Source organism: Macrotis lagotis, chromosome 3, assembly GCF_037893015.1.
Source record: "Macrotis lagotis isolate mMagLag1 chromosome 3, bilby.v1.9.chrom.fasta, whole genome shotgun sequence".
NCBI lineage: Eukaryota > Metazoa > Chordata > Mammalia > Peramelemorphia > Peramelidae > Macrotis > Macrotis lagotis.
This window is the reverse complement of record NC_133660.1, coordinates 217,710,023-217,724,946: the sequence shown is the minus strand read 5'-3', so window position 1 is coordinate 217,724,946 and position 14,924 is coordinate 217,710,023. Positions and strand designations below refer to the sequence as shown.

The window sequence follows — 14,924 nt, the reverse complement described above, 5'->3', positions numbered from 1 at the left end:
GGGCAGCTAGGTGGCACAGTGAATAGAGAACTCATCCAGGAATCAGAAAGACCCAAGTTTAAATCTGGCCTCAGACATTAGTAATTTTCTAGCTGTGTGACCCTGGGCAAGTCACTTAACCCCACTGTCTTGCAAAAAACAAACAAAAAAGAAGAGTGAATACAAGAAAGCCTAGGGAAGGGAAAAGACATTCCAATTTAGGAAATAATATGGGCAAAATCAGTTTGAGGAGTACATAATGCATTTACATCTACAAAGAGCAGATAAACTTGCCCAAAGCATTGTATACATAGAAGGGATGAAATAAGAATGGACAAAATAGTGAAGCTTGATTGTGAACTTATGTAAAAGCCCAAGACTTTTTTTATGGCAATCAGCATTATGTGACTTGTCCAGCCAGGGTCACACAATAAATACCTGTCTGTGGATCAGTGTGCTATCCACAGTACCACTTGGCGGCTGCCCTGGTCTCTAGAGACTTATGCAGAGGACTATCATGACTACGTGTATTCATATGTATAAGAAAAATTACTTGAGTGCTAACGAAAAGAATTGAGTGGAAGGGGGAGAAGATCTATTGAGAAGTTGTTACAAGAGTACAGGTATGTGAGAACATTGTATTCATTAACATGATCATTAATATGATCAACTATGATGGACTCAGCTCCTCTCAGCAAATCAGAGATCAAGTTCAATTCTAAAAGACTTGTGATGGAAAATGTAATTTATATCCAGAGGAAGAACTATAGATTTGGAATGCAGACCTAAACATACTATTTTCACTTTTTAAAACCTTTTTTCTCATGCCCCCCCACATACTTTTAGTTCTGATTCTTCTTTCAAAACATGACTAATATGGAAAATGTTAAACATGATTGCATATGTATAATCTATAGAAGATTGCTGTCATGGAGAAGGGGGAGGGAAGGGAGGGAAGTAGAAAAATGGGTAACTAAAAATTTTAAAAAGGATGAAGATTGCAAACTATCTTTGCATGTTACTGAAAAAAATAATATTAATTAAAAATAAATTAGTTGAGGATTTCCAGCCAAGATGGCGGAGAGAAGACAGGCACAGTTCTAAAGTCTGCTGATCTTACCTCATAAATAACATGAAACAAATCTCTCCAAAGAAACCCGATTGACAAAACCAGAAAGAAAAGCCAAGATAAGAACATCTACCTCAGGATTTGTCTTCCAAGATCATGGGTGAGCCCAGGCGCAGAGGGCAGACTCTGCCAGGAGCACAGCTCTGCACCCTGGATCATGAGAGTTTGGGAGCCTGGATTAGCAGGGGATTAGCCCAATTAGAGGCAGGGCTGGAGCCTGGGAGCCTGAGGGCCTGAGAATTGGACCAGCTTGATCAGTGGAGGGGCCAGAGCCTGGTCAAATGCCGGGGCTTGGGTCAACTAGGGAGTAGAGGCATTGGTTGTGGTGCTGACCATCTGGACCTTGCCCCCAGGGCTGGAGGGAGAGTTCTGGTGTGGATGAGCTGCAGACATTGATCTCTGAGCTCCTCTCCTCAGAGTCCATACCTCTATTTCAGCTGAGGCCTCTTCCAAGAACAAATACAATTAGAGACTACCTCTGCCCCAGGCTAAGGCTGAGCAGCAGAACTACCTCAACTGACAATAGGGAGAGTGATGACCTTACCCCAGGGTATAGCCCACCATTGAACAAAGACAAAAGTATTTAACAGTTTCAACTACTCCCTCTAAGCCAAGGGAGAAGGCCTCAATCAAGGTCACAGACACTCCAGAGAAAGCAACCAGCACCCCCTACTGGCCGACTGGAGATATTACACTCAGTGAGCAAAACCTCTAGCACCACCTAATGGCCACCTAGAGATACTACACTCAGTGAGTAAAGCCTCTTTGGATCCCAACACCAAACCTCTGTGAACCAGTCCTTCTCCAACGCAAGGTCCTAGGAGAATGAAAAAAAGGCCAGCAAAAAGGACGGTCCATAGAAAAATTCTTGGAAGGAAAAGACACTAACTCAAAGAGACCTAGAACCTGAGAATATGACCTGCTCTCCAGCACAGACTTCCTTGAAAAATAAGGAAGGAGTTTAAAAAGAATGGAGTCTGTGGAAACTAATGACCTCATGAGACAGAAAGAGTCTGTTAAACAAAACCAAAAAATCAAAAAAATAGAAGAAAATGTAAAATACCTCTTCAGCAAAACCACTGACCTCAAGAACAGATCAAGGAGGAACAACATGAGAATTATTGGTCTTCCTGAAAACACTGAAGAGAAAAAAAGTCTGGACTTAAATATTACAGAATTTAGTGATAAAAAGTTGTCCTGATATCATGGAACCAGAGGGCAAAAATTATTAAAAAGAATACATTAATCCCCTCTGGAAAGAGATCCTAAAATGAAAAACCAAGGAATGTTATAGCCAAATTCCAGAACTATCAGATAAAAGAGAAAATCCTGCAAGCAGCCAGAAAGAAACAATTTAAATACCAAGGAGCCACAGTAAGGATTACGCAGGAGCTGGCTGCATCAACATTAAGGGGTCAAAGGACCTGGAATGAGATATTACAAAGAGCAAGAGTGCTTGGAATGCAGCTAAGAATCCACTATCCCACAAAGCTGAGCCTTCTCTTTCAGGAGAAGATAGACATTTAATGAAATGGAAGAATTCCAACAATTACTGATGAAAAGGTCAGACCTAAACAGAAAATTTGTACATCAAACAGGAGGTTCAAGAGACACATGAAAAGGTAAAAAACAAAAAAGAGCAGTTAAGGAAAAAAAACTGCTATCAAATAAGATGAAACTGGCTTTACACCAGCATGGGGAAAAGATTCTCATAACTCTGGAGAATTTTAACTCTAATAGAGAAAATATACCTAGCCAGAAGTGATGGACACTCACGACTTATCCATACAACTGCTATGCAATGGGTTGAAGCTGGCTATAACCCTACTTGGGAGAAAGACTGTAATAACTCTCATGAATTGTAACTCTATTAAAGAGAATATATACTTATCCAGAAGTGATGGATACTCAGGATTTTCTATAACTCAGATAGAATGATTTAATACTTCCTCCTTGAAAAGAGGGACAGGAAGGATATGAGAGGATGGAGCAGATTGAATTGGGTAAATCTCATTACATTAAAAGGTACAAAAAAACCTATTGTACTAGAAGGCAAGAAGGGAAAAGATGAGAAACATTTGACTCTTCATCGCATCAGACTTGGCTTAAAGTCTGTTAACTTAAAAACATCTTTAAAAACTTAACTTAAAAACATCTTAACTTAAAAAAAACCATCTTAGTTTTCAAGTATTAAAAAGGGAAAGGGGGGGAATGAAGACATGGAGGAGAAAATGGGGAACTAACATAAGGGAAGAAAAAAGGGATAAAAGGGAAAGGGGAAAGAAAGGGGAGGGGTGGATACAGTAGACCAAACACACTGAGGTTGGCGGTTAAGTTAAAAAACATCTTAGTTGTCAAGTATTAAAAAGGGAAAGGGAGAGGGGAAATAGAGACAGGGAGGGGGAAAAAAGGGGGAACTAAAAGAAGGGAAGAAAAAGGGAAAGGGGAAAAAAGGGGAGGGGGTGGATATAGGAGGGCAAACACTGAGATTGGCAGTATTCAGAAACAAAACACTGGGGAATATGGATAAAAGGGGGGAAAGGGGAAAAATACAAACAGAAGGAAGATAGCATGGAGGGAAATAAAGAGTTAGTAATTATAACTTTGAGTGTGAATGGCATGAAATCTTCCTTAAATGTAAGTCAACAGCAGACTGGATTAAAAACCAGAATCCTACAATATGCTGCTTACAAGAAACTCATTTTGAAGCAGAGAGATACATATAGAGTAAAAGTAAAAGGTTGGAGCAAAATATATTTTGCTTCAGTTGAAGTGAAAAAAGCAGGGGTAGCAATCCTTATCTCAGGACAAAGCAGCTGCAAAAACAGATAGCATTAAAAGAGATAAGGAAGGAAACTATATCCTCCTAAAAGGTACCATAGACAATAAAGTGATTTCAATACTGAATATGTATGCACCCAATGCAATAGCATTCAGATACTTAGAGGAGAAGCTAAAAGAACTACAGGAAAACCTAGACAGCAAAACTCTACTAGTGGGAGACCTCAACCTACCACTCTTAGATGTAGATAAATCAAATTTAAAAAATAAGTAAAGGAGGTAAACAGATTGTTAGAAAACCTAGATATGATAGACTTGTGGAGGAAACTGAATGGGGATAGTAAGGAATATACCTTTTTTTCTACAGTACATGGCACTTACACAAAAATTGACCATGTACTAGGGCAGAAAAACCTAATAATCAATTGCAGAAAGGCAGAAATCGTGAATACAATAAAAAATCATATGCAATACTGGGCCAGAGAGATATAGAACCAAAACTAATTGGAAAGTGAATAACTTCATTTTAAAAGAATGGGTGGATCAAACAAATTATAGAATTAAATAATAATTATAATAATTATAGAAATAAGTAATGAAACAACATACCAAAACCTATGAGATTCACTCAAAGTGGCTATCAGGGGATATAATATATCTTTAAATGCTTACATGAATAAATTAGAGAAAGATGAAATCAATGAATTAATATGAAACTAAAAAAATTAGAGAAAGAACAAATTAACCACCCCAATTAAATATCAAATTAGGAATTCTAAAAAGTAAAGGAGAAATTAATAAAAGCAAAAGCAAAAAAACTAATGAATTAATAAATAAAACCAAGAGTTGGTTTTATGAAACAACCAAATTGATAAACCTCTTGTCAATTTGATTTAAAAAAAGAGAAAAGCAAATTGCTAGTATCATAAATGAAAAAGCTGAACTCATCACTAACTCTATGACAATAAATTTGACAATCTAAGTGAAATGGACAAATATTTACAAAAATATAAGTTGCTCAGGTTAAATGAAGAGGAGATTAAATACCTAAACAACCCTATCTCAGAAAAAGAAATTCAACAAACCATTATTGAACTCCCTAAGAAAAAATCTCCAAGGCCTGACAGATTCACAAGTGAATTCTATCAAACTTTTAAAAGGAACAATTGGTTCCAATTCCATATAACTCCTTGGAAAAATAGGTGAAGATGGAACTCTGCCTAACTCTTTCTATGAAATCAATATGGTGCTGATACCTAAACTAGGAAGAGTTAAAACAGAGAAATAAAATTATAGACCTATCTCCTTGATGAATATAGATGCAAAAATCTTAATTAAAATCTTAGCAAAACAATTACAAGTTATCACTAGGATAATATATTTTGACCAAGTATGGATTTATCCCAGGAATGCAGGGTTGGTTCAGTATTTGGAAAACTGTTAGTATAATTATATCAACAACAAATCTATCAGAAATCATGATTAATTCAATGGATGCTGAAAAAACTTTTTTTCTTTAGGTTTTTGCAAGGCAGATGGGATTAAGTGGCTTGCCCAAGGCCACACAGCTAGGTAATTATTAAGTGTTTGAGACTGGATTTGAACCCAGGTACTCATGATTCCAAGGCAGTGCTTTATCCACTAGCCACCTAGCCACCCCCTGAAAAAACTTTTGACAAAATACAACACCCATTCATACTAAAAACACTAAAGAGTGTAGGAATAAATGGACTGTTCCTTAGAATAATACACAGTATCTATCTGAAACCATCAACAAGGATTATATTCAACAGGGAGAGGCTAAAGGCTAGAGGCATTCCCAATAAGATCAGTGAAAGAAGGATGCCCATTATTATCATTACTATTCAGTATTAGTTTCAGCAATAACAGAAGAAAAAGAAATTGAAGGAATTAGAATTGGAAAGGAAGAGACAAAACTCTCACTCTTTGCAGAAGACATGATAATATACCTAGAGAATCCCAAGAAATCATCCAAAAAACTACTGGAAACAATTAACAACTTTAGCAAAGTAGCAGGATATAAAATAAACCCTCATAAATCCTCAACTTTTCTAAATATGTCTAGCAAGATAAACAAGAAGAGCTAGAAAGAGAAATCCCATTCAAAGTAACCACAGACAATATAAAATACCTGGGAGTCTATTTGCTAAGGCAGACTCAGAAACTTTTTGAAAACAATTAAAAAACACTTCTCTCACAAATAAAATCAGATTTAAATAACTGAGCAAACATCAACTGCTCATGGATAGGTAGGTAGAGCTAATATAATAAAAATGACAATTCTACCAAAACTAAACTACCTGTTTACTGCCCTACCAATCAAAATTCCAAAATAGTACTTTAATTAGTTAGAAAAAGTGGTAAGTAAATTCATATAGAGAAATAAAAAGTTAAGAATTTCCAGAGATTCATGAAAAAAAAAGCCAAAGAAAGTGGTTTACCCCTACCAGGTCTAAAATTATATTATAAAGTATCAGTCATCAAAACTGTCTGGTATTGGCTAAGAAATAGAGTGGTGGACCAGTGAATAGACTAGGTGCAGTAGCAGGAAATGACTACAGTAATCTGCTGTTTGATAAACCCAAAGAGTCCAGCTATTAGGATAAAAATTATCTCTTCGATAAAAACTGCTGGGAAAACTGGAAGTTAGTATGGCAGAAACTTGGATTAAACTAACACCTCACACCCTATACCAAGATAAGATCCAAATGAATACTGGATTTAGATATAAAAAACAATATTATAAGCAAACTAGAAGATCAAGGAGTAGTTTACCTGTCAGATCTATGGAAAGGGAAGCAGTTGATCACTAAAGAAGACATGGAGAACATCAATAAAAACTAGATGATTTTGATTACAATGAATTAAAAAAAGCTTTTGCACAGACAAAACCACTGTAACCAAGACCAAAAGAAATGTAGCAAATTGGAAAACAATTTTTACAACTAGTATTTCTGACAAAGGACTCATTTCTAAAATATACAGAGAACTGAGTCAAATTTTAAAAAAAAGTCATTTCCCAATTGACAAATGGTCAAAGGATATTCAAAGGCAATTTACAGATGAAAGCAATCCATAATCCTATGAAAAATTGCTCTAAATCAACTTATTAGAGAAATGCAAATGAAAGCATCTCTGAGGTACCACCTCACACCTCTCAGACTGACCAATATGACCAGATAGGACAATGATCATTGTTGTTGGAAGGGTTATGAGAAATCTGGGACACTAATATGCTGTTGGTGGAGCTTTGAACTCATCCAACCTTTCTGGAAAGCAGTTTGGAATATGCCCAAAGGGCAACAAAAATGTGCATACCCTTTGATACAGCAATACCACTCCTGGGTCTGTACCCTGAAGAGATCATGCAAAAGCATAAAAACACTTGTACAAAACTATTCATAGCAGCCCTGTTTGTGATGGCAAAAAATTGGAAATCAAGTAAATGTTCTTCAGTTGGGGTATGGTTTAGCAAACTGTGGTATGTATGTCATGGAACACTATTGTTCTATTAGAAATGAGGAGTGGGAATTCAGGGAAGCCTGGAGGGACTTGAATGAACTGATGCTGAGTGAGATGAGCAGAACCAGAAAAACATTGTATACCCCAACAGCAACATGGGTGTGATGATCAACCTTGATGGACTTGCTCATTCCATCAGTGCAACAATCAGGGACAATCTGGGGTTCTCTGGCAATGGAGAATAACATCTGTATCCAGAGAAAGAACTGTGGAGTTTGAACAAAAACCAAAAACTATTACCTTTGATTTAGAAAAGAACAAAAAAACCTAATTATCTTATTGTCTGATCTTGCTATCTCTTATACTTTATGTTTCTTCCTTAAGTATAAGATTTTTCTCCCATCACATTCAATTTGGATCAATGTATACCATGGAAATGATGTAAAGGCTGGCAAATTGCATTCTGTGGGGGATAGGGGGAGGGAAGTAGGATTAGGGGAAAAATTGTAAAACTCAAAATATATAAAATCTTTTAAATAATCAATTATGGCCTTGCTCATCCCTTCAAGGGCAACCATCAGGAACAATTTTGGGCTATCTGCAATGGAGAATACCAACTGTATCCATAGAAAGAATTATGAACTTTGAACAAAGATCAAAGACTATTACTGTCAAAGTAGAAAAAAAAGCATTATATTATTATGTAATTTTACTATCTCATACTTTAGTTTTCTTCCATAAGGATATGATTTCTGTCACCACATTCAACTGAGATCAGTATATAACATGGAACCAATGTAAACGCTAACAGAATGCCTTCTGTGGGAGGTGGGGGGAGGGAAGCAATTGTAAAGCTCAAAATAAATAAAACCTTTCTTTACAAAAAAATTCAATTAGTCCATGTATATGACAACAGGGACTTGGATTGTATGGGTGGCAGAGGAAATAGGGAAGAGGAGACAGACACCAGATGTGGAGGTAGTCAACAGAAAGTATTCTTTGACTTAAGATGTGAAAGAAATGTCAGCAATAATTCCAAAATGAATAGCAGTTAACAGTGGATAAAGCTTCCCTGAGGAGATTCTTTCCCAAATGAGCATGAAAGACTGGTAGGAATTAAACAGTTAAAAAATGGATTTGGGTATTTTAAACACAGGAAAACCATGCAAGTAAAGACAAAAGACCACATATAGAGGCAAAGAGAAGTCCAGTTTGGCTGAAACAGCATATGTGGAAAGCAGTGAAATGAGATAAATTTGGAAAGGTAGTCATGGGGAATCACAAATGCCAGGTTGAATGTATGCTTCTGTATTTGTGTGACAGGAAAGATGAAGCTTTTTAGATAATAAACTTGTGTTTATGTGGAGGTGGGGGTGGTTAATCTGGACACTCCTAATCAGTTGCAGCAAAGTTCTACAAATAATCAGTCTGTCTTCATATAACAGATATGCAATTTACCATTGCACCCATTTTTGAAACTTTCTCAGTCTAGCACAAACTGCTGATTTATGTTCAAATTCAAAGTCATTCACACACCATAGAGCCTTATGTCAATAGTATTTCTCAATTTGGTGCTGATTTGACACTAGCTGAGGAGTTCTTCACTTACAATAATATCCTATGGCATTTCCAATTTGTGGACAATTGTGATAGCAAAGTAGAAATTCTATTGGATTTTAGCAATAGATTAGCAGAAATGGCATCCTGCAGAGCTATAGCAAAAATCTCATGTAGCACCATAATTAAGACACAGCAGTCAGTCTTGAATATTTTTATAATTTCCTGTACAATGTTTTTAATTTTCTGGGTATCATTGAGGGAAGCAGTTCATATAGACATTCAAGAATTTCATAAGGAGCATTAAATTTGTTTGAATTTGTGTCCAGTGTTTGATGTTTTGAAATTCATTTATCCTTCAAGACTTCAAGGAACTACAACTCCACCGACATGGGTATATTCCTTCCACTAATAAAGAGCATACAGTCTCCCTGATGACCCTTGAAATTCTGAGCTCTTGCCTGCTGAGTATTTTTCTGGAGAAAAGTACTTTGTAAACTTTAAAGCACTATATAAATAAGAGTTAAATTCCATTGGGAGGCTCATTATTAAGTTGGACACCAAATAATGAATGAGTTACCACAGTAGATGAAGATCATCTATTAAGGTATAAAGGATACATATATATAAAATGCATATATACATTATATAATGTATATATATATAAAATATATAGTTCAAATCATGATCCTTGAAATAACAAAGCCAGTCCTTATTATCACTATTGCTCAGGCATAAGCAAAATTAAATTGTATTTGCCTTGCCTTTTTCAATTAAGTTTTTTCTATTAATAACAACTGCATATTTTATATTGAATTTTATAACTTACCAAGTACAAACCTCACAATAATATAATATATAATATAATCTCAATTTTAGAAAGGAAACTAAGTGAACTGACTTGCCCTAAGTCTTCTCTGGCAGAACAAAAACTCAAATTTGGATTGTCTGGCTCAAAATTTCCTGTGACCAAGGAATGAATGGATAAATAATGCAGACCTGGACAAGAAGACAATGTTTTGATAATTCACTTGATAGATTAGATAAAGCAATAAAGAACTCTTCTTCCATTCTCCACAACTCTTGTTTGGTTAGGAATGCACCAACATTGAGGATGTAATATGAACCTAGGATGGACTATCCAGATGAGAGGAATAGGATAAAAGGATAATAAAGAATGATCATTAATTCTAAGAAAGAGAGGGAAGCTGGATTCCAGATTGCAAAATACAATCTAAAGCTTAAATTTAAAGGCTTACTTAATAAATTAAGGCTTCCTCTTGAGAAGTCTGTGGGTAGGAAGCTTGGTGAGGGGAAGTAGAGGGTAGTGAAAACTAAATGGGAGGTTTGAATATTTCATAGGGGAAAAAATATAATGAGATGATCTTCATGGTCTCTTGGAGACTGAGTTTTGAATATACAACACCTATGTGGCTAATTTGAGTCATGTTGCACAGTAAAGTTACTTAAATACATCTCTGAAAATCTGGATTTCAAAGTTACCCTATATGACTTACTCCTTGGGGAAAAGGAAGACCAAGATTCCTACACAGATTTGGAAAACAACCAACACATGCTGCTGTATTTTGCCTGTATCTGTTATTTGGAAGAGTTTTTAAATTCCATTTCATATATAACATCCTTTGTATTTCAAAGCAAATAATGGTACTTCCATGTTCTCTTCCAAGAAGAATGATCTTTGGGATTGGGAAAGACAGGACCAAAGTAGTCCACGAAGTTGAAATCCAAGTGAGAAGCTGGGAATAGAACTTCTAAAAGACCTCAATAAATTTCCAGGACCATAAGAACTACTATATACTTAGATAATGAAGAAAACTGACTGTCATGATTGGGGTCCTAACAGTGATCTTCAAAAAAATCATGTACAAAAGTGATCAGAGAACTGGAAAATGCAAATATCCCAATTTTCCAAGAGTGAAAGAGTTCAATTTTTAAATTAATAAGCCAGTGAGGTTTAATGTAATTCCTAAATTCTAGAACAAATTATAAAAAAAGAGTGTCTCTGGCATTTAGAAAGGAAAGGTTGCACTAAAAGTCATGATGGTTTCATCAAAAACATTATCAGTCTAGTAAAACAAAAGATCAAAAAGAATTTTTTGGATCAGATAATAAGACTAGATGAATTCAGAAATGATTAAGTGATCAGAGTAAGACAAGTGATGGATACAGGAATGAGAATTTGGAGGGAGCTTTTTAGTGCCATATCCTAAGGATCTAACTTTGGCAAGATTAGGATAAAAATATAAATGACATAGGTACTTTCAAGTGACATAAAATGTAATGCTGAGTGACAAAGGAAGGGGTCAAAATTATGTCCACAGGGATAAACAAATTAAAATGAAATTCAATTGGAATAAATGTAAAGGTTTTTGGTAGGGCTCATAAAATCAATTGTCCACATGTGGAATGGAAAAGGCATGGCTAGATAATTCATAAGAAAAAGAAAAAAACCAAGCATTGTAAAGGACTGGAAATTCAATGTAAATCCACAGTATGACTGTGGTAGCTCACAAATAATGATAATTCATTTTAAGGATATATCAATAGATGTTTAGTGACTAAAATGGGGATAATAGTCCTCATGTAGAGCCTCAATCAGACTACATTTAAAACATTGTGTTATTTCTGGAGATCTCATTTTAGGGAAAAATGTGAATGAATTGGGGCAGCTAGGTGGTGCAGGGGATAGAGCACCGATCCTGGAGTCAGGAGGGCCTGAGTTCAAATGTAACCTCAAACACTTAATAATTGCCTAGCTGTATGACCTCAGGTAAGTCACTTAACCCCATTGCCTTAATAAATGAATGAATGAACTTAAAGGATTTCAGAGGACAGAAGCTAGAATTGTGAAAGGATAAGAGACTATGTCATGTAAAGAAGAATTAGAGGAGCTGGAGATGTTTACCTTGGAGCAGGAGGAAAAAAAAATAAAAGGGACATGATCGCTTTCTTCTGTTTCCTTCACGGGTTATGTGGAAAGAATAGGCCCAGCTTGGACCCAAAGGACAGAACTAGCAGTGATGAATAGAAATTGTAGGAAAAACAGAGTTTACTTTGACTTAAACAAAACTTTCCTAATAATTAGAACTGTCCAAAAGCAGCATGGGCTGCCTTCTGACTCCTGAGATTCTGTGAAATCTGTTCTGTAGGTTTCTCTATGTGGAATGTCCTCTGCCTCCATTTTCAAAGAATTCATCTGTGATGCTCTTCTTTTTCCTCTCCTTCCCCTTCCTCCCCATTTAGGTCAGCAATATTTTCATGAAACTTAAGAGACTTAATCCCTCTGAAGAGAACAGTTTCAATTTCTTCACATTCATTCTCTTGAAAAGATATATTTAGAAAGATAAATAGAAAGATAGATGGACACACAATTGAATTGTGAACCAAAATATTTTTCCTAAAAGAAAGGCCAGTTCTAGCAAAAGAATATCATAACTCTTTTTAATCATATGAAATTTTTAAAAGAAAATTATAGCTTGCCTTGCTAATTCTAAGTTTGTAAATAAACCTGAGTAATTTAATTTTAAACATCATCCAAAATATACACTGGATGTTACAAATTACAGGATTATGTAAATTTTTATATATAAAATAAAATTAACTATATTCAAAAATAATTGACAATATGTTATTTGGTTTTTAAAAACTGGAACTCTATACAATGATTGGTAAGTTCCATACTGCCAGATGAGTCTTGAAAAAAATAGTAAAGAAACTACTCAAATTAGTATGGCACAAGAAACTTCAAAAGACAGGTAGGTTAACATACAACAGCTTTCACTCAGCCTGCCCACCCCTAAAACCCGCGCCATTCAGTTTGCTGGTGTAGTTTATCACTGGTTTTGCTTTATCTTTTTCAAAGTCTGAGGCTGCCGAAGCTCCTGGGTTCCATGGGCATATAAGCAAGATGTGGAGGACAAAGAACAACCATCAGGATGGTGCATAAAAAACCAACAGAGTCGTGTTTTAAAAGCCTCTGATGAAAGTCTTCTTTTAGCTTCTGGCTGGTTTTTCTTTGCTGTCCTCTCTTCTCTCCAGTCACGAATATACACTCTCCCATTCAAAACTAGAGTTTGAAACATAAAGAAAAGCCATACTATTAGCAAGAAGCTGTAAGATTTGTGCATGCAATTCCTGAATGACAAAGTAGGGTACTTCAAATTATAGACTAGAAAAACTGTACTGCATTCATCTGTTTAATTACATCCAACACTGCTGACAGATACTGCCAAATTAGTAGACAGGCTCAATACAGAAAAGTAAAGGTCCATATGGGCACCAAAATATTTACAGCAGCATTTTTTGGGACAGTCAGGAAATGGAAACAAAGTAGATGGTTACTGATTTGGGAACAGCTATACAAATAGAAACTGGTTACAGGAATGTATCAAAATATGAGCATGCTTTTAAGAAAAGAGGAATGGAAAGAATTCTGAGAAACAAAGAAAGATCTACATGGAACATATACAGAGTAAAGTAATCAGAGCCACAATGGCCACAACAACATAAACATAAAAGAATCACATACACACAAAATAAAATGACTCAAAATGAGAAACATGATTGACTTCCTCCTCACTCCTTCCTTTTGCAGAGTGTTATTCATTGCACATAATTCCAGGCCTTTTGAATGTACAGAGCAGTTATGCTGATTCCCCCCCCCCCCCTTTTTTTTTGGCTTAAAAATGCTATTTATTTTGTGGTATAGTTCTAAAGGGTTGGGAAAAAGTTGGGGAAAATTATGGTGATAAAATAATTAAAGAAATAAAAAGTAAAACATAAAAAGACAAAACAAAAGATATTAATAAAAATCTTTTTTGAAAAAAAGAAAAGAAAATGGTAATCGATCCTTGTATCTTCATCAGTTCTTAACTCAGTATCCTAAAATTTAATAAGTGATCTAAAGTGATGAAAAAGAGTGACTATTTTTATTGGTCAAATAATTGCTTTGACTTTCTTCAAATTGTGACTTTTAAGAATATGCCCACTAAGGGGAAGCTAGGTGGCACAGTAGATAAGAGCACCAGCCCTGGAGTCAGGAGTACCTGAGTTCAAATCTGGCCTCATACACTTAATAATTACCTAGCCACTTAACCCCATTACATTGCAAAAAACTTAAAAAAAAAAAAGAAAAAGAATATGCTCATTAAGTCAAAATGTCACAATCCAAATTCTCCTTCAGTGACATAAAGTGGCATAAAAGTAGCCTTGAGATCCTGAATATAATACCTTTGAGAATCATAATCTCTGGCAAGACACATCAAACTACTGAGATTTCAAGCCCAAATGCTATGTATGACCTTATCTATGTTTTTAAACAGCTAAGGCCTGGCTCAGCTCAGGGGGGTTATTCCCAGAAGACTGGCTATCAGAGGATTAACCAGGTCAATTTATTTATTTATTTTTTGCAAGGCAAAGGGGGTTAAGTGGCTTGCCCAAGGCCACATGGCTAGGTAATTATTAAGTGTCTGAGACCAGATTTGAACCCAGGTACTTCTGACTCCAGGGCCAGTGCTTTATCCACTGCGCCACCTAGCCGCCCCTAACCAGGTCAATTTAACAAATATTTATTCAAATCATCTCTGTCCTGAGAATATAAAAACAAAAATAATACAATCCCTACCCAAAAGGATCTTCAAGGGGCACTGGTTGGAGGGAGGGGTAAATGACAAATAAGCAAAATATATATAAATAAATAAAATATAATTTGAGGAAGGAGAATGTATAAATGAGTATATTGGGGGAGGGGGAAAGAAGGGGTAAAATAGGAAAGGCTCACAGAAGAAGTCACATCTGAAATGAAACTAGGGAAGCTTGAAAATTATAAGAAGCAGAGATAAAGAGAGAGGATATAGATACAAAGGCATAGATATGGAATATGAAAGAGATTATAAATATCCAAAATGCTTATATATGCAATTATTTATAAAAAGCTAAAAATACACATTCTGGGAAAATCTAGCCCTAAGGTAGG

At 35.6% G+C, this 14,924-nt stretch overlaps 1 protein-coding gene across 3 annotated transcripts in view; it reads right to left on the bottom strand.

The window, feature by feature from the left end:
• The window catches only part of TRMT44 (tRNA methyltransferase 44 homolog), a 112,160-nt gene that overhangs the window by 47,999 nt on the left and 49,237 nt on the right, over positions 1-14,924 (bottom strand). Inside the window, exon 10 of one of the 3 annotated variants that reach the window (XM_074229854.1) lies at positions 8,073-13,016. The exons of 1 other annotated variant lie outside the window; for it this stretch is intronic. In XM_074229854.1, coding sequence (XP_074085955.1) covers positions 12,784-13,016 — 233 coding nt within the window. In that variant the 3' untranslated portion in view covers positions 8,073-12,783. Of the gene's footprint in view, positions 1-8,072; positions 13,017-14,924 lie in introns of those variants that run through there. One more of the 3 variants, XM_074229853.1, reaches the window with a different exon arrangement.